This window comes from Salvelinus fontinalis, chromosome 10 (assembly GCF_029448725.1).
Source record: "Salvelinus fontinalis isolate EN_2023a chromosome 10, ASM2944872v1, whole genome shotgun sequence".
In the NCBI taxonomy this organism is placed as follows: Eukaryota; Metazoa; Chordata; class Actinopteri; order Salmoniformes; family Salmonidae; genus Salvelinus; species Salvelinus fontinalis.
Genome location: NC_074674.1, coordinates 32470687 through 32491460, shown reverse-complemented (window position 1 = coordinate 32491460; position 20774 = coordinate 32470687). Strand labels below are relative to the sequence as shown.

General features: G+C 42.0%; 1 protein-coding gene across 4 annotated transcripts in view; it reads left to right on the top strand.

The window, feature by feature from the left end:
• The window catches only part of LOC129864054 (protein unc-13 homolog B-like), a 110922-nt gene that overhangs the window by 74013 nt on the left and 16135 nt on the right, over positions 1-20774 (top strand). For all 4 annotated transcript variants that reach the window (XM_055936608.1, XM_055936607.1, XM_055936606.1 and 1 more), the window contains 13 exons: positions 4063-4178; positions 4311-4474; positions 5161-5311; positions 5508-5576; positions 5685-5774; positions 6032-6169; positions 9885-10015; positions 10117-10202; positions 13454-13580; positions 13666-13762; positions 14707-14850; positions 17308-17385; positions 17482-17559. In XM_055936608.1, coding sequence (XP_055792583.1) covers positions 4063-4178; positions 4311-4474; positions 5161-5311; positions 5508-5576; positions 5685-5774; positions 6032-6169; positions 9885-10015; positions 10117-10202; positions 13454-13580; positions 13666-13762; positions 14707-14850; positions 17308-17385; positions 17482-17559 — 1469 coding nt within the window. The remainder of the gene's footprint in view (positions 1-4062; positions 4179-4310; positions 4475-5160; positions 5312-5507; positions 5577-5684; positions 5775-6031; positions 6170-9884; positions 10016-10116; positions 10203-13453; positions 13581-13665; positions 13763-14706; positions 14851-17307; positions 17386-17481; positions 17560-20774) is intronic.

Here is a 20774-nt window from a genome sequence, read left to right as displayed (position 1 = left end):
TCTTCAAGTTCATAGATGACCAGCAGGGTCAAATAATAATCACAGTGGTTGTAAAGGCCATTCAAATGTTCCAGTAGCAGGCTAACTGAGGCTGTGGAACAGGGAAGTCTCTGTTCTTTATAGCCAGGGCAGTGCCGTTCTCTCCTCTATATAACCTGACATAGCATCCCTCTCCCTTTCACAGCCTCTCCTCAGTCCTCACATGCCTCCTCATTGTGTCCGAGAGGCTATTTTTTGTGTGTGTGGGTCTTTGTCGGGATCCACTTGTAAGTGCTTTGATTCAGCAGTCAATTTGAAGGAATATTCCCTTCTACTGATCTGATGGGGCTGGAGAGTCAAACGTTTGAGATTATCAAAAGGAGGCAGGTTATGTTTTATTTTTTGTTGCTTTTTTTCATACTGGAATCGTCATTTCTTCAGTTCTCATAAATCCACTCTTCGAAGTTTCGCCGAATGCATATTCTGTTAGCTTCCTTCTTGCATCTGCCAACCCCCCCCCTTAAATGTTTTTTTTATCATACTCTATCATTAGTTTACTCTCTAGGAGGGCTGAAATCAACCCTTTAAACTAGCAGATTGTTAGTTGCTGCACAGTGTTTTGTCTTAATGGACTATCTGTCAAAGGGCTAGTTAATGATGGGTAGAAAGTCTAGGAAGAAGACATCTTACAGTAACAAAGTGAGTTAGCTAGCATCATAGCGCATCTGCCTCTCTCATGTCACCAGCTCTGTTTTAAATCCCAGCCCTCTTCTGTAGTCCAGTCTGTGTTGTGTTTGTACCTCATTACCCACTTCTCCCTTGGCCAGCAGCACCATTTTTCTCCCCAAATTACCCAGGCGAGGACTGGCCCAAAGGCTCCTACTTGCACTGGATGAAAATATTGGCTGTCCCCACAATGGTCTTTACTTTCCCCTGGGCTTACTCTCACTTGTGCTTCCTCTGTAGAATATGCCCTCTCTGTCTTCCTTTGTCCACATGGCTACTTTCTTCATCTGTTTTTTCTTGCTTTTCTATCCCTTTTGGAATGGGATGGTTAGTGACTCAGGAGGAGGGTGGCATGTTTAAAAAGCTCTTTAATAGAGAAGACTCCAAGGTCTAGCTCCAAACACTTTCCAAAAGTGAATTGTTTCATTGCCCTTGGTGCGTTTCTCTTCCTCCTCATAATGATAGTCAACCTTTTAGGGATGCATCACAGTCTGTCATGGACTTCGTATCTCTGCAGATGAGATTCACCACACCAGTAACTCATGGGTGTTTGTGTGTTTGCATGTGTGTGTGATTAACTGTGCTGTTCTGAAGCTGCAGGCCTCTTTTGCCTACTTGACGTTTTAAAAAGGACCGTTTTAAAAAGGACCACCGTGATACTGAAACAAGCCTTCAAAGGTCTTGAATGTTAGTGGTTGTGAAGTGTGTTAGCCCTTCCTGAAAAGGGAAATGTATGTACATTTCCCTAGATTATCTGAAACATACATTTTAGCTAAGGTTTCTCATTGAATGTGTTCGACACTACACAGTAAAAGAAGAGATTGAAATCACCCACTGTCCCCCTCTCTCTCACCTCCCCTCCATCCTCTCAGGGGAGAGATCCTCCTTGATTATTATGTAGCACACTCCAGGAAGTCGACCGCTCCGACGACACGTACAAATTAGCCTAATAATGTGGCTGTCAAGGGAAATAGCCGGGTTGAGCTGCCAAACACGGCACTTCCAGAATAAGACCGGCTGTGAAGCATTTATTTGGGCATTAATATGGAGTTGGTCCCCTCTTTGCTGCTATTCGACTCTTCTGGGAAGGCTTTCCACTAGATGTTAGATCAGCCACAAGAGCATTAGTGAGGTTGGGCACTGATGTTGGGCACTGATGTTGGGCAATAAGGCCTGGCTCACAGTTGGCGTTCCAATTCATCCCAAAGATGTTCGATGGGGTTGAGGTCAGGGTTCTGTGCAGGCCAGTCAAGTTCTTCCACACTGATCTCGACAAACCATTTCTGTATGGACCTCGTGTGGGCATTGTCTTGCTGAAACAGAAAAGCGCCTTCCCCAAATTGTTGCCACAAAGTTGGATGCACAGAATCGTCTAGAATGTCATTGTATGCTGTAGCGTTAAGATTTCCCTTCACTGGAACTGAGGGGCCTAGCCTGAACCATGAAAAACAGCCCCAGACCATTATTCCTCCTCCACCTAACATTACAGTTGGCACTATGCATTGGGGCAGGTAGCGTTCTCCTGGCATCCACTAAACTCAGATTCGTCTGTCAGACTGCCAGATGGTGAAACGTGATTCATCACTCCAGAGAACGCATTTCCACTGCTCCAGAGTCCAATGGCAGCGAGCTTTACACCACTCCAGCCGACGCTTGGCATTGCACATAGTGATCTTAGGTTTGTATGCGGCTGCTCGGCCATGGAAACCCATTTCATGAAGCCCCAGACGAACAGTTCTTGTGCTGGCGTTGCTTCCAGAGGTAGTTTGGAACTCGGTAGTGAGTGTTGCAACGGAGGACAGACAATTTTTACGCGCTTCAAGCACTCGCTGGTCATGTTCTGTGAGCTTGTGTGGCCTACCACTTCGGCTGAGCCGTTGTTGCTTCTAGACGTTTCCACTTCACAATAACATCACTTACAGTTGACCGGGGCAGCTCTAGCAGGGCAGAAATTTGACAAACTGACTTGTTGGAAAGGTGGCATCCTATGACAGTGCCAAGTTGAAAGTCACTGAGCTCTTCAGTAAGGCCATTTTACTGCCAGTGTTTGTCTTTGGAGATTGCATGGCTGTGTGCCCGATTTTTCTATACCTATCAGCAACCGGTGGGACTGAAAGGGGTGTCCACATACTTTTATTTATATATATAAATAACACCTACTCATTCCAGGATTTTTCTTTATTTGTACTATTTTCTACATTGTAGAATAATAGTGAAGACATCAACACGATGACATAACACATATGGAATCATGTAGTAACAAAAAGTGTTAAACAAATCAAAATATATTTTATATTTGAGATTCTTCAAAGTATCCACCCTTTGCCTTGATGACAGCTTTGCACACTCTTGGCATTCTCTCACCCAGCATTATGAGGTAGTCACCTGGAATGCATTTCAATTAACAGGTGTGCTTTGTTAAGTTAAATGTGTGGAATCTTTTTCCTTCCTAATGCATTTGAGCCAATCAGTTGTGTTGTGGCAAGGTACTGTAGGGGTGGTATACAGAAGATAGCCCTATTTGTTCAAATCCATATTATGGAAAGAACAGCTCAAATTAGCAAAGGGAAATGACAGTCCATCATTAATTTAAGACTTGAAGGTCAACCAATCCGGAAAACTTCAAGAACGCTGAAAGTTTCTTCAAGTGCAGTCAGAAAAACCCTCAAGTGCTGTGAGGAAACTGGCTCTCATGAGGACCACCACAGGAAAGGAAGACCCAGAGTTAACTCTGCTGCAGAGGATAAGTTCATCAGAGTTACCACCCTCAGAAACTGCAGCCCAAATAAATGCTTCACAGAGTCCAATTGAGATGGTTTGGGATGAGTCGAATGGCAGAGAGAAGGAAAAGCAGCCAACAAGTGCTTAGCATATGTGGGAACTCCTTCAAGACTGTTGGAAAAGCATTCCTCATGAAGCTGGTTGAGAGAATGCCAAGCTGTCATCAAAGCAAAGGGTGGCTACTTTGAAGTATCTAAAATATATATATTTTTACTACATGATTCCATATGTGTTATTTCATAGTTTTGATGTCTTCACTATTATTCTACAATGTAGAACATAGTACAAACAAAGAAAAACCGTTGAATGAGTAGGTGTCCACATTTTTTTTGTGTGTGTATGTATATGCGTGTATGTATCTATATCTATCTGTGTGTATATGTATGGATATGTGTATATCCCTCTATCTATATATATCTATCTGTGTGTATATGTATGGATATGTGTATATCTCTATCTATATGTATATGTGTGTGCGTCTGTAATTAGAGTTAGATTAGCAGACCTGGTTAGTGTGCCATATCTAGATTGAAGTAATTGATTCACTGACGTGTGTGTGCGTGCCTATTGTTACAGAGAAGAGGACAGACAAGTCAGCCGTGTCTGGGGCCATCCGTCTCCAGATCAGCGTGGAGATCAAGGGAGAGGAGAAAGTAGCTCCCTACCACGTCCAGTACACCTGTCTACACGAGGTACAACACTCAGTACATATCTGTTCATACAGTATGATTACTGCAGACATCACTAGTCCTAAACCAGCCCTAAAAGCACAGCTACTTGTGGGTCTCTATATCACACTGACATTGTGTCTGTCTGCCTTCTAGAACCTGTTCCACCACTCAACAGACATTCTGGGCCAGGGGGTTGTGAGGATCCCCGACGCTAAAGGAGACGATGCCTGGAAGGTGTACTTTGACGAGGTGTCCCAGGAGATAGTGGATGAGTTCGCCATGCGCTACGGGATCGAGTCCATCTACCAGGCCATGACGTGAGTCAGAGGGAGCAGACCACTCTCTCGTGCACTGTCTCTCTCGCACACTCTCCATCTTGCTCTCTGTCCGTCTCCCCTTCTCCCCCCTCTCTCTAATATGAAATAACCGTTTGGTGCTGTTGTCATACCCTGGCGGCCTCCAAATGAAGGAAAGTCAATTATAAATGGTCTTAGAGTGGATCTGTCTCCATGAGGTGCCATTCTCCATACAGATGCCTGTTAACCGGGTCCATCACTCACATAAAGCACACTCAGGTGGCCATCCCTCAGCTAGAATGGGGCAGGGGCTTGATGGGAGAAATGAAACAGCCATCCCGCATAGGGAGCATTCATTCGGTGTATGCCTGATCCCAGGGAGGGTGCTAGGTAGCTAAACATAGACCTACTCTTGTGCAGTGTTGTTATAACATGCATAACGTCCCAGAATATTCTCTACTGAAGATTATTTTGTCCCACAATGAAAGAACATGTCCATCTTGTGTAAATTGGTTCAAATTACATAAACAAATTGATTGCATTATTAACATTTTGACCTGAACATTACATCAGTCATTATGATTTGTGTACAAGAGACATAATAAATACATGAATGAATAGAATCCATCAACATACAGCATCATGTCCCATTGAGCTGCTGTCTCTGAGCCCTCCCTGACAGTAGTGCCCTCTGCTGGTGTGTTTAGAAACTTTGCCTGCCTCTCCTCTAAGTACATGTGTCCTGGTGTTCCTGCTGTGATGAGCACCCTACTCGCCAACATCAATGCCTTCTACGCCCACACAACCGCTTCCACCAACGTCTCCGCCTCTGACCGCTTTTCCGCCTCCAACTTTGGAGTGAGTATGGCCTGACTGACACCCCTCTCCACAAGTACATCATCTTGGCTTCTACCCTGTTTTATAACACAGGATGCCTCTGAATGCATGTTTTTGTTTCCCCATCTCTCTATCATGTACAAATGTCTCTATCCTCTACAGGTCCAGATTATAGGCTCTGTTTTTACTTCTATTTTTCTTATTTTCTCTCCAACAGAAAGAGCGCTTTGTCAAGCTCTTGGATCAACTCCACAACTCCTTACGCATTGACCTCTCCACATACAGGGTGAGTTACACGTATTTTACCTGAACCTCAAAATGCACTTGTTGGTTGAACTACATCTTCCCCTTTTTATCTCTGTGTTCCTAATGGTCCCCTTTTCTTCTCATCCAGAACAACTTTCCTGCGAGCAGTAAGGACCGTCTCCAAGACCTCAAGTCCACTGTAGACCTCCTGACTAGCATCACCTTCTTCAGGATGAAGGTAGGCTTACACCAGGGCTCAGAAGGAAATGAAACACACAGACTCAGGGTTCGGTTCTCAGTATAAAACAATCCAGATGTACTCCTATCTCTGGTAGAACAGATAGCTCTGTTATCTTCCTTAACACACTGATTACAGATATCTGTACTATGACAGTAACTCCCCACCTAAAATAATGACTGTTGATAGTGCTATGCAAGCCCTCTTTCTCTCTCTCGCTCTCCCTGAAATGCTCACCATCTCCCTCTGGTGTTCAGGTCCAGGAACTGCAGAGTCCCCCCAGAGCCAGTCAGGTGGTGAGGGACTGTGTCAAGGCCTGTCTCAACTCCACCTACGACTACATCTTCAACAACTGCCAGGAGCTGTACAGCCGCCAGTACCAGCTGCTGGACACAGTGAGTCACTCAGACCCACTCAGGTTCTACTCACTTTCTACTGCAGTGGCATGTATGTGATATAAACAGAGGTATAATTTCTGGGCGAGAACCACATTTATGTCATGCTTAGAGAGGATCTCTTGTTAAATAATGTTGAAGTAATATGGCTACAGGTTCATCTGTCTCACCTAAAGCCCATGCTGGAGGGAAGCTGCTATAGACCACCAAGTGCTAACAGTCAGTATCTGGATAACGTGTGAAATGCTTGATAATGTATGTGATATCAACAGACGGGTATATTTTCTGCGAGATTTAAATATTGACTGGCTTTCATCAAGCTGCCCACTCAAGAAAAAGCTTTAGGTTATCAGTCAACCTACCAGGGTAGTTACAAACGGCACAGGAATTGCTTTAAAGCAGTATCCAAATCCATCGGAAGTAGTGATCACAATAGTAGCCATATCTAGGAAAACAAAAATTCCAAATGCTGGGCCAAATATAGTGTATAAGAGGTCATACAATACGTTTTGTAGTGATTCCTATATTGTAATATTTGTTGGTCTGTGGTGTGTAAGGAGGAGCAGCCAGATGCTGCATTTGACAAATGGAAAAAATGTCTTATTCCAGTTACTAATAAGCATGCACGCATTAAGAAGGTGACTGTAAACACTGTTAAATCCCTGTGGATTGTTGAGGAATTGAAGGACATTCAACAAGCACAGCACTTACACAAATTACTGATGATTGGCTGAGAGAAATGTATTATAAAAGATGCTGTTTTGTTGGACTTCAGTGTGGCTTTTGACATTATCGATCATAGTCTGCTGATGGAAAAACATATGTGTTATGGCTTTACACCCTCTGCTATATTGTGGATAAGAGTTACCGGTCTAACAGAACACAGAGGGTGTTCTTTAATGGAAACCTCTCCAACATAATCCAGGGAGAATCAGCAATTCCCCAGTCTTTACTCATGACATGCCACTGGCTTTGAGTATGCGAATGACTCAACACTATACACGTCAGCTACTACAGCGAGTGAAATCACTGCAACACTTGACAAAGAGCTGCAGTTAGTTTCAGAATGGTTGGCAAGGAATAAGTCAGTTCTAAATATTTCAAAAATTAAAAGCATTGTATTTGGGACAAATCATTCCCTTAACCCTAAACCTCAACTAAATATTGTAATACATAATGTGGAAATTGAGCAAGTTGAGGTGATAGTCAACTGTCATGGTCAAAACATAATGATAAAACAGTAGCTAAGATGGGGAGAAGTCTGTCCATAATAAAGCATTGCTCTGCCTTTTTAACAACACTATCATCAAGGCAGGTGCTACAGGTCCTAGTATTGTCGCACCTGGACCACTGTTCAGTCGTGTGGTCAGGTGCCACAAAGAGCACGGCTGGCCCTTAAATGTACAGTTGAAGTCGGAATTTTACATGCACCTTAGCCAAATTCATTTAAATTCAGTTTTTCACAATTCCTGACATTTAATCCTAGTAAAAATTCCCTGTCTTAGGTCAGTTAGGATCACCACTTTATTTTAAGAATGTGAAATGTCAGAATGTTAGTAGAGAGAGTGATTTATTTCAGCTTTAATTTCTTTCTTCACATTCCCAGTGGGTCAGAAGTTTACATACACTCAATTAGTATTTGGTAGCATTCCCTTTAAATTGTTTAACTTAGGTCAAACATTTCGGGTAGCCTTCCACAAGCTTCCCACATTAAGTTGGGTGAATTTTGGCAAATTCCTCCTGACAGAGCTGGTGTAACTGAGTCAGGTTTGTAGGCCTCCTTGCTCGCACACGCTTTTTCGGTTCTGCACATACATTTTCAATAGGATCGAGGTCAGGGCTTTGTGATGGCCACTCCAATACCACTCTAATACCTACTTTGCTGTCCTTAAGCCATTTTGCCACAACTTTGGAAGTATGCTTGGGGTTATTGTCCATTTGGAAGACCCATTTGTGACCAAGCTTTAACTTCCTGACTGATGTGTTAAGATGTTGCTTCAATATATCCACATAATTTTCCTCCTCATGATGCCATTAATTTGTGAAGTGCACCAGTCCCTCCTGCAGCAAAACAACATGATGCTGCCACCCCCGTGCTTCACGGTTGGGATGGTGTTCTTCGGCTTGCAAGCCTCCATCTTTTTCCTCCAAACATAACGATGGTCATTATGGCCAAACAGTTCTATATTTGTTTCATCAGACTAGAGGACATTTCTCCAAAAAGTACGATCTGTCTCCCCATGTGCAGTTGCAAACCGTAGTCTGGCTTTTTTATGGTGGTTTTGGAGCAGTGGCTTCTTCCTTGCTGAGCGGCCTTTTAGGTTATGTCGATATAGGACTCGTTTTACTGTGGATATTAGATACTTTTGTACCTGTTTCCTCCAGCATCTTCACAAGGTCCTTTGCTGTTCTGGGATTGATTTGCACTTTTCGCACCAAAGTACGTTCATCTCTAGGAGACGGAATGCGTCTCCTTCCTGAGCGGTATGTCGGCTGCATGGTCCCATGATGTTATTACTTGCGTACTATTGTTTGTACAGATGAACGTGGTACCTTCAGGCGTTTGGAAATTGCTCACAAGGATGAACCAGACTTGTGGAGATCTACAAAAAAAAAAATCTTGAGGGCTTGGCTGATTTCTTTTGATTTTCTCATGATGTCAAGCAAAGAGGCACTGAGTTTGATTGTAGGCCTTGAAATGCATCTTCAATTGACTCAAATTATTTCAATTAGCCTATCGGAAGCTTCTAAAGCATGACATCATTTTCTGGAATTTTCCAAGCTGTTTAAAGGCACAGTCAACTTAGTGTATGTAAACTTCTGAACAACTGGAATTGTGACACTGAATAATAAGTGAAATAATCTGTCTGTAAACAATTGTTGGAAAATTTACTTGTCATGCACAAAGTAGATGTCCTAACCGACTTGCCAAAACCTATAATTTGTTGACAAGAAATTTGTGGAGTGATTTGAAAGACGAGTTTTAATGACTCCAACCTAAGTGTATGTAAACTTCCCACTTCAACTGTACACAGAGAGCTAACATTAGTAATATGCATGGTTCAAAGTGAGGACACCCATGCATACCCCACAAGACATGCCACCAAAGGTCTCTTCACAATCCCGAAGTCCAGAACAGACTATGGGAGGCGCACAGTACTACTTAAAGCCATGGCTACATGGAACTTTATTCCACATCAAGTAACTGATGCAAGAAGTAGAATCAGAATTTTAAATAATAATGATAGAAATACACCTTATGGAACAGCGGGACTGTGAAGAGACACACACACACACACACACACACAGGCACATACACATGATAAGACATGCACTCTACACACACGTACACATGGTTTTTGTATTGTGGATATGTGATAGTAGAGTAGTGGCCTGAGGGCACACACTTAATATGTTGTGAAAGTGTTATGAAATGTAAAGAAATGTAATATTTTAAGTTTTATATAACTGTCTTAATGTTGCTGGACCTCAGGAAGAGTAGCTGCTGTCTTGGCAGCAGCTAATGGGGATCCTTAATAAATACAAATACACTAACGGACTTAATGCAGGTTATTCATATGACAAGGGATATTGCTTTAATCCAGCGGTGTTGTGTTTCATGCAGTGTTTTGTCTGACTGGGAGTGTGGTTATGGTTGTGTTCTGGCCCAGAACAAGCTGTGTTAGTTTGACTGTGTGGTTGTTTTCTTGTCCAGCACAAAGAGGATCTTCCCCTGGAGGAGCAGGGCCCCAGCATCAAGAACCTGGACTTCTGGCCCAAACTGATCACCCTCATCGTCTCCATCGTAGAGGAGGACAGGAACTCCTACACACCCGTCCTCAGCCAGTTAGTATTAAATTAGTATTACTTAACTAATGTACTAATGATTTCTGTTTTAATGTTCTATTTCCAGTATCTAATGCTGCTCTGTGCCATTTCTCCTCCAGGTTCCCTCAGGAGCTGAATGTGGGGAAGGTGTGTGCTGAGGTCATGTGGATGCTGTTCTCCCAGGACATGAAGTATGCCATGGAGGGTGAGTCTCCACAGATTCCCTCTCAGGAGCCATGCAGACATGTCCCCTATCTGGGTCATTTTGGGGTCAAGGTCTTAAACCACTGCTACTATATCCTAGACTTACTTGGCCGTACCTGGGCCCTTTGTCTGGGTGTGTTTGCGTATGTTGTAGCTATATGGTGAAAGAATGAGCCCAAGAGGATACCTGTGGATTGTACTGTAGACCCTAAGCAACAGTAAAAGGAAAATACATCTCCCCAGTCTCTGCCGGCTCCACCCGCTGTCTGTGGCTCTTGCTCTGTCTTAGCCTTGTCTGTCTTTTCTTCTTTGTCTGTCTTTCAGTAATGGATAATGTTGATCATTACCAGTGGCTTCAGGGTAAGACTGACTAGTGAGACGATAGAGTAGACCCTCTTATTATGCTATGCTACAGTAGGTGACAGTTTTCTCTTAGCCAATAGTAATCATGTATTTTAGTGTTGATTATAATTTGACTTCTACCACAGCACTACTGTGTGAATCTGACCAAAAATGTGCAGTTAGCAGTTGATGTTAGTCTTTAAAAACACAGACTCCAAAGCAGGGTGCGGAAAATAGGTTTATTCAAATAGGACAAATCATGCTTGGAAGTAGATGATCATTCTCCCCTGTCCTCATTGATGCTCTCCTGAGACTCTCTCCTGTGGTTCTTTCCTGTGATTATCTCCCCAGAACAAAGGGACAGGATCTAGTTTTATAACCCTGCCCTAGCCTGTGGTGACCAATTAGAAGTCCTTGCAGTACAGCTGGGCCAATGGCCAAATATTGAGTATCCTATTTCAGGCTTACCGTATAGACAAATTCCTCCCATGTCTCTGACCTACTGATAAATAGTTCCCTATTACAGAAAAAACACTATTTCCATTGATCGTTAATTCTATTGGCTGTATTCATAGTCTGGCAAGCTATTTGTATTCATCAGTTCTGTATGGCTCATCTCCATTCTATCCTCTCCATCTTTTCACTTCCATGTTGCTATATTTCTTTCTATTTGTGTTGCCTTGTTCTTCTTTTATTTCCTTCCTTCGCCCGTGCTCATTTTTCTGTATTCTAGCCACATCTGAATTCCACTGTCTTTGGGCAGATGTTTTATGCTGGTAAGAGCATCAATCCCGACAGTTAGATCTGTTTTTCCAGGGAAAACTGTCATTTCCAATGGAGATGCAAAGTTAATTCTCTAGGTTTCTTTCACTGTGGTAAAGAGAAGGGATCACTGCCGCTACCTCACTTTCCAACCAAGATGCATGAATTGAGGAACAAACTGAAGAGAGGAAATTCAGCAACACTTGGAGGACAATTCAATAAAACACATTTTTTAAATCTACCTAGGTTCTACTTTTAGTGATAGACACACTTTTATTTAATTAAATTGTACTCAGTGTTGATGAATCTCCTCCACTTTTTTCACTGTGGTCAGAGTTCCTGACTATGTTTTACATATTCCGCCTGTTCTCTCATTTCATTGCTGAGGTTAGAGAATAATGTTTAATGCTTATAGAAGAATAGGGAGCAAGCTACACTGAAGCTGAGTATGGAGAGAGTAATGAGGGTGTGAGGGATAAAGAGAGCTGTATCCCAGGGGAGGATGGAGGAGTTCTGGGGATGTGTGATACAGTAGAGCCCCATGCGGTGCAGAGCAAGAGAGTGATATGTGCTGGGTGTGAAAGCTGCTTATGTCTTCCAGGACCTCTCTATAACTCCTCTCCCCACAGGTGGACTGTAGATCTCTAAGTAGTATCTCCACTTCCCTCTGTCCACATGAAAATGTTCACACTCTCTCAATGACAGATCTCTCAGCGATTACAGCTGTGTCTTTCTGGGTAAGTCTCTAAGAGCTTTGCTCACCTGGACCGTACAATATCTGCATATTATTCTTTAAAAAATTCTTCAAGCTCTGTCAAGTTGGTTGTTGATCATTGGTAGACAGCCATTTTCAGGTCTTCCCATCGATTTTCAAGGCGATTTATGCCAAGTTATAACTGTAACTAGGCCACTCAGGAACATTCAAGGTCGTCTTGGTAAGCAACTCCAGTGTATATTAGACCTTATGTTTTAGGTTATTGTTCTGCTGAAAGGAGAATTTGTCTCCCAGTGTCTGTTGCAAAGAAGACTGAACCAGGTTTTCCTCTAGGATTTTGAATGTGCTTAGCTCTATTCTGTTACTTCTTATAAAAGAAAATGCCCTAGTCCTTGCAGATAACAAGCATACCCATAACATGATGCAGCCACCACCATGCTTGAAAATATGAAGTTGTACTCTGTGATGTATTGGATTTGCCACAAACATAACACCTTGTATTTGTATACATAAAGTTCACTTCTTTGCATATTGTTTTGCAGTTTTACTTTAGTGCCTGATTGCAAACAGGATGCATCCTTTTCACTCTGTCATTTAGGTTAGTGTTGTGGAGTAACTACGATGTTGTTGAGCATTCCTCAGTTTTCTCCTATCACAGCCATTCAACTCTGTTACTGTTTTAAAGTCACCATTGGCCTCATGGTGAAATCCCTGAGCGATTGTCTTCCTCTCCGGCAGCTGAGTTAGGAGGAATACCTGTATCTTTGTAGTGACTGGGTGTATTGATACACCATCCAAAGTCTAATGAATAACTTCACCATGCTCAAAGGGATATTCAGTGTCTGCTCTTTTTTTTACCCATCTACCAATAGGTGCCCTTTGCGAGGCATTGGAACACTTCCCTGGTCTTTGTGGTTGAATCTGTGTTTGGTTCCTCAGTCGAGCAGTGAATTTCATACAGATAATTGTATGTGTGGGGTACAGAGATGGGGTTGTCATTCAAAAATCATGTTAAACACTATTATTGCACACAGAGTGAGTCCATGCAACTTTTTATGTAACTTGTTAAGCACATTTTTACTCCTGAACTTATTTAGGCTTGCCATAACAAAGGGGTTGAGTACTTATTGACTCAAGACATTTCAGCCTTTCATTTTTTATTAATTTGTAGAAATGTGTAATAGCATAATTCCACATTGACATTATGGGATATTGTGTGTAGGCCAGTGAAACTAAATCTCAATTTCATCCATTTAAAATTGAGGCTATAACACAACAACATTTTGAAAAAGTCAAGGAGTGTGAATACTTTCTGAAGGCACTGTACATGGGTGCATATTTATGCACACGTGTACACACTCAGACATGCGCAAACACACACATACACACACTTAGAGAGACACGAACTCCCACTGGTGTGTTTGTTGCCACAGAGCATGAGAAACACCGGCTGTGTAAGAGTGCTGACTACATGAACCTGCACTTCAAGGTCAAGTGGCTGTACAACGAGTATGTGAAGGACCTGCCAAACCTCAATAGGGTTGTCCCCGACTATCCATCGTGAGTTAACCATTACTTTTCTAAACTTAACAGAAATGTCTAAAATTAGGTTCACCCTATTTTAACCCTTACTTCATTCTTTCAGGTGGTTCTTACAGTTTGTGCTGCAGTGGCTGGATGAGAATGAGTACGTTTCCATGGAGTTCATGCATGGAGCTTTGGAGAGAGACAAGAAAGATGGCGTGAGTTTCTGGTAGTAGTTATTTAAGCAGCAAGGCACAAGGGGATGTGGTATATGGCCTATATACCACGACCCAGGGCTGTTCTTCGGCACAATGCAACACAAAGTGCCTGGAAACAGTCCTTAGCCATATACCACAAACCCTGAGGTGCCTTATTGCTATTATAAACTAGTTACCAATGTAATTAGAACAGTAAAAATACATGTTTTGTCATACCCGTGGTATACGGTCTGATATACCACGACTTTCAGCCAATCAGCATTCAGGGCTCGAAGACCCAGTTTATAATTAAGCAACAAGGCACGAGGGGTGTCTAGTATATGGCCAATATACCATGGCTAAGGGCTGTTCTTAGGCATGACGCATCACGAAGTCTTATTTACCACGGTTGTCAGCCAATCAGCATTCAGTGCTCGAACCACCCAGTTTATAATTCCCTATAGCGCATGGTACATCAACATGGTAGAATTCAATGGCTATTAGTTCATTCTTACATGCTTTGTTTGAGCTGCTTTTGAAAGCAAAAGTGGAATTAAAAACAGTTATTGGCATTGTTGAATTCGATTTTCATAATAGCAAGCTAGTACTGATGGTTTGGTTAGCTAAACTATTTGAACTGTTTGGTTACCAATGCAACTACTGTAGCTATCTAGTAAACTTTCTGACTACTTCAGTGATTGTTGAACTAATTTCTACCAGCAAATGAACACATTTCTAGTGGCAAATCAACTCGGGGCTCTATGCGTTCTCTGGAAAATAATGCAACTCCGTGCAAGGTCAGTTCCACTCCTTCCACTGTGGAAGGTGTCATGAAACACACCTTCCACATTGTTCATTATTTTCGATAAAACGCGTAGCCCCTCGTTGATTAACCCTTACATCTTTGTCAGTCATTTACTATAAACTATATAGTTACATTTGTCTCCGTCCCCTTCTCCTCACAGTTCCAGCAGACATCTGAGCATGCTCTTTTCTCCTGCTCGGTGGTGGATGTCTTCACCCAGCTCAACCAGAGCTTTGAGATCATCAAGAAACTGGACTGTCCTGACCCCAAGGTCATGGCTCACTACAGCCGACGATTCGCCAAGGTAACCTTATCCTCCGCATCGTACCTACCTACCAGTCAGAACTGTGTGTAATGTAGACCAATGCCTGGAGGGATAGATTGCTCTCTCATATCTCCACCCTCTGTGAGATTCATGTTAGGGAGCCTCGTCCTGAGTCATGCTTGATTTGGAGTTTTGGCTTGAAATGTTTTTCAAACAATGGGAGGCAAAGTTTGACATTTGCTCAAGCTAGTGTTGTGTTCGAGACCACCTAAAGCGAGAACGATTTCAAGACCAAGACCAGAACATTTTAGTCCATTTCAAGACCATGACTGTAATTCTGTGAAATCGTCACCATAACAAAATGTCCAGTATTTCTGTGTTCAGATTTCAAACAACATATGGATTATTTAGACATTCAGAATAAATGCATGCTGAAGGAAAATAGAGCTACTCTACAAATGACTACTAACCAAAATATAGTGTGGCCTTCTACGCTTTCAGAGAAAGGCTAAGGATTTATAAAATTACAACAATAATTATTATTATATTATTATTTTCAATGATGTTTTGATTTAAGCTCATCAGTTTTTGTTAGAAAGGAAAGGGTTAAAACTAAAGAGAAAAAAAGCTCTAATCAGGATTTGTCTATGGTGGTCTCTGGGGAGAGAAAAGTCAGCCATTGGGACTTATTGAAAGCCAACAGGTCACTGCAATAGGAGCAGTAATTTTCCCACGGTCTAGCTAGCTAGCTTTTGTTGCCGGCTAGTGTTGTTGGGCGACTAGGCCTGACTCTCAGTCAGCGTTCCAATTCATCCCAAAGGTGTTAGATGGGGTTGAGGTCAGGGCTTCTACACCGATCACAAAAAACTATTTCTGTGTGGACCTTGCTTTATGCACAGGGTATTGTCATGCTGAAGCAGGAAAGGGCCTTCTCCAAACTGTTGGCACAAAGTTGGACGCACAGAATCGTCTAGAATGTCATTGTATGCTGTAGCATAAAGATTTCTCTTCACTGGAACTGAGGGGCCTAGCCAGAACCACGAAAAACAGCCCCAGACCATTATTCCTCCTCCACCAAACTTTACAGATGGCACTATACATTGGGGCAGGTAGTGTTTTCCTGGCATCCACCAAACCAAGTTTCATCCATTGGACTGTCAGATGGTGAAACGTGATTCATCACTCCAGAGAACGCGTTTCCACTGCTCCAGAGTCCAATGGTGGCGAGCTTTACACCACTCCAGCCGACGCTTGGCATTGCGCATGGTGATCTTAGGCTTGTGTGCTGCTTGGCCATGGAAACCCATTTCATGAAGCTCCCAACAAACAGTTCTTGTGCTGACGTTGTTTCCAGAGGCAGTTTTGAACTCGGTAGGGAGTGTTGGTGCTTCAACAAAGTACTGAGTAAAGGGTCTGAATAATTACGGTATTTCTGTTTTTTTTTTTTTTATATAAATTTGCAAAAATGTCTAAACCTGTTTTTGCTTTGTCATTATGGGGTGTTGTGTGTAGATTGAAAAATATTTAATCAATTTTAGAATGAGGCTGTAACTTAACATAATGTGGGAAAAGTCATGGTGTCTGAATACTTTCAAAATGCACTGTATGTTTCATGAAATTTGTGTATATCTTTGGCCTGGCTGAATGGAAGCTGATAGTTGAGTTTTTTACTCCGCTGGTCTTGGCTGGTCTAAGGAAGAAATGACGAGTCCTCACTGTCCGAGGCCGAGTCAAGACTGAATAAAAATGTGTCCCACACCCAGACACTCAATATGTGGTCTTGGGACTGAGACCGGTCTCAAGTACTACAACACTGGCTTAAACCTTTGAAACATCCCCAAATCTTATTAAAGTGATTCATGACCGCCCAGAGCATTTTCTTCGTCTGAAAACAGCCAACTGTGCCCTTCAGAGAAATCCTTACCATTGCTTTTCTTATTTGAGAGTAGTATACGCTTATTACAGATATGAACCCCAGTAAATCACATTTCAATAAAAGTAGCCGGAGCATTGTCTGGGGGACTTTCACATTTGTCTAAAAGGAATTGGATATGATATGTTCTCATTAAATCAAAATGACTAATGGGACAACATCCTTTAATGTACCCTCTCTCCTTCTCCCTGGGGCTGGGGTTAGTCTGACCTGGGGCTAGATCCCTGAGGCTAGCCTGGCCTGGGGCAAGATACCTGGGGCTAGTCTGACCTGACCTGGCCTGGCAAAGCTTATAGAGAGACTGTGGTTCTGCATCACAAAGAATACATCCAGGGAATACATTCATACTTTCAGAGGCCTTTTGGCAGTAACCTCACATTCATACCCTTACTTTAACTTTACATAATGACCACACTAGCCTCTAGCCTGTGTAAAAAGACCACTTCGCATTCACAGAAAAGGACGATGGTCATTTAGTGGTTTGATGAGATATATTTCCAAGGACACTGAAACGTCACCCATATTTAGTTGGACACTTTAATTACTTGTTTTCCTCCCCACAGACTATTGCCAAAGTTCTTCTGCAGTATAGTGCCATTCTGACCAAGAGCTTCCCCTCCTACTCTGACAAAGAGAAGATTGTAAGTCTTCATATCCTGCCTTATATGACATATCCTTGGTGGGGTTTTTTGCAGAGTTTTAAACAGGTCTCTGTACCTCTCTCTCCCCCTGTATAGACGTGTGTACTGATGAATAATGTGCAGCAGTTGCGTATCCAGCTGGAGAAGATGTTTGAGTCCATGGGTGCCAAACAGGTAAGCAGCAATACTATGTATAGGAAGAGATAATAACAAATGGCTTCTTCCACAGATGGGTAAGATAGAGCTGGGGTGGCGGGTAGGGATGAACAGTGTCCTTCCTCACTGTGCTATGGACCACCAGGAACCTGCTGGAGAAGACTACAGGTGCAGTGTGTCTCTGGGCTCATGCAGCTGGTTGAGCAGACTTTGGTGTGAGCAGGTTTGGATTTAAAGGAGTGAATGATGTGCTACTCTGGCATCACACCTAGAGAAATAGAGAATCTCAATTGTTTGTTATGTGCTTAGTTGTGAACATATGGTTCAATGATGTTGAAACTGCTCTTCATAGACAAGATCATGAACATGGTATTTGTGTCTTTCTGTACCAGTTAGCAAACAAAGAAGAAATGGTATGGAGATGGCCCACATGATTTAGAGCAGCGGTTCTCAACTGATTTTGCCTCAGGACCTAAATTTACCCAGGTTGTCTGTCGCAACCCAATATTTGCAATGCAAATTTGATAGTAAATGTAGCAGTAATATTGTCAATAAGTACATTTTTCCCATATTCTTGATGAAGAATGTTAAGCTCACTGATTTGAGGCCACAAAATCAACCAAATCCGCTAAATAGCTCTATATTGAAAATATTGTCAAGATTGAAGATTTCTTTTTAGAGATCAAGTTTTTTTTAAATGTAAGTTCATTATTTCAACAAACTTTTCTCAACTGCAACTCAGCAGTTGAGAATCGCTTATTTAGAGTATCGTTGATGGGATCCTGTCATGAAGAATAGAGCATTAGATAAATAGCATACTGTACTGTATTTAAGCAACTTCTTATTGTGTAGACTAGACTGTTACATTAATATATGCCCTTGGTGATTATATTATTTCCCTACATCAACTTCCTAGAGGGCAAAAAGCTATGTACGGTCTATAGGTTTTCATGACCTTCCCTATGTTTAGCATCCCTACATAAGAGCACAATGTAGTTATATGTACAGTGCCAGTCAAAAGTTTGGACACACCTACTCATTCAAGGGTTTTTCTTTATTTTTACGATTTTCTACATTGTAGAAAACTATTAAATAAACTATGGCATTCTCTCAACCAGCTTCACCTGGAATGCTTTTACAACAGTCTTGAAGGAGTTCCCACATATGCTGAGCACTTGTTGGCTCCTTTTCCTTCACTCTGCGGTCCAACTCATCTCAAACCATGTCAATTGGGTTGAGATCGGGTGATTGTGGAGGCCAGGTCATCTGATGCATCACTCCATCACTCTCCTTCTTGGTCAAATAGCCCTTACACAGCCTGGAGGTGTGCTGGGTCATTGTCTTGTTGAAAAATGAATTATAGTCCAACAGAATGCTGTGGTAGCCATGCTGGTTAAGTGTGACTTGAATTCTAAATAAATCACAGACAGTGTCACCAGCAAAGCACACCATCACCCCTCCTCCTCCATGCTTCACGGTGGGAACCACACATACGGAGATCATCAGTTTACCTACTCTGCGTCTCACAAAGACACAGCGGTTGGAAGCAAAAATCTCACATTTGGACTCATCAGACCAAAGGACAGAATTCCACTTGTCTAATATCCATTGCTTGTGTTTTTTGGCCCAAGCAAGTCTCTTCTTATTATTGGTGTCCTTTATAGTAGTGGTTTCTTTGCAGCAATTTGACCATGAAGGCCTGATTCACACAGTCTCCTCTGAACAGTTGATGTTGAGATGTCTGTTACTTGAACTCTGAAGCATTTATTTGGGCTGCAATGTTTGTGGCTGGTAACTCTAATGAACTTATCCTCTGCAGTAGAGTTAACTCTGGGTCTTCCTTTCCTGTGGTGGTCCTCATGAGAGCCAGTTTCATCATAGCGCTTGATGGTTTTTGAGATTGCACTTGAAGAAACTTTCTAGACTCACTTGAAGAAAGTTCTAGACTGACCTTCATGTCTTAAAGTAATGATGGACTGTCATTTCTCTTTGCTTATTTGAGCTGTTCTTGCCATAATATGGATGTTGTCTTTTACCAAATAGGGCTATCTTCTGTATTCCACCCCTACCTTGTCACAACACAACTGATTGGCTCAAATGCATTAGGAAGGAAAGAAATTCCACAAATGTAACTTTTAACAAGGCACACCTGTTAATTGAAATACATTCCAGGTGACTACCTCATGAAGCAGGTTGAGAGGATGCCAAGAATGTGCAAAGCTGTCATCAAGGTAAAGGGTGGCTACTTTGAAGAATCTCAAATATAAAAAATATTTTGATTTGTTTAACACCTTTTTTGGTTCTACATGATTCCATATGTGTTGTTTCATAGTTTTGATGTTTTCACTATTATTCTACAATGTAGAAAATATTGAAAGTAAAGAAAAGCCCTTGAATGAGTAGGTGTGTCCAAATTTTTGACTGGTACTGTATGTTAAGTATGAAGAGGACCGGCTTAATTCTGAATTATTGTCCCATTCTTACTGAGTAGTAACTGAGTTATTGGATGTTGAGTAAAGTAGTTTGTCTTAGTAATCCCATAGTTTTGGCTTACACACCCATGATTGAATTGTAGCACAAAAGTCGGAGAAGTTGAGTGTAAATAGATGTTTCCTTCACTGCTAAATATTGACAAGCAGGAGGATAATGAGGAAGAGGAGGAAGAGAAGGTGGTTGTGCATTCCCTTTTGATTGGGTGCAGTTTGATTGTTACCAAAGTGGTGTTGTAGGTAGAGCATGTAACTCAACTCCCCCATGACCAGCAAGTCATAACTGATTATGTGGATAGAAAGACTCTGGTTGGTTCATGTTATCATTAGAAGACTGAACATGGAGTCCGTGGAATAAAGTTAACCCCATAGAGATCCTATTAAATTACTCTAATTCCTAATTTTATGTTTCACCCTCTATTGAGCCTTTAGGAATGCCCATAGTGAAACCATAGACAACTCAATTAGCTTTCTCTGATGATGGCTCCCTGCGGTGAATATTTAGTCTTTTACAGTGTAATGGAAAGAACTTCTGCACACCGAGGACCAATTTCAGTGATTAGGGCTGTAAAAGTGTAAGATGCATGTTGGGAACTAGTGTCCTGAATTGTTTGTGTATTCACTGCTGATGAATGGCATATGGCTTGTGGTTGGGGTTTTGTAATGTAAGTCAATCACTGTTACATTCTAATGAATACAAAGAGTGGAATTTTAATCTGAGCTCTGTGTTTTTTTCCGAAGAAG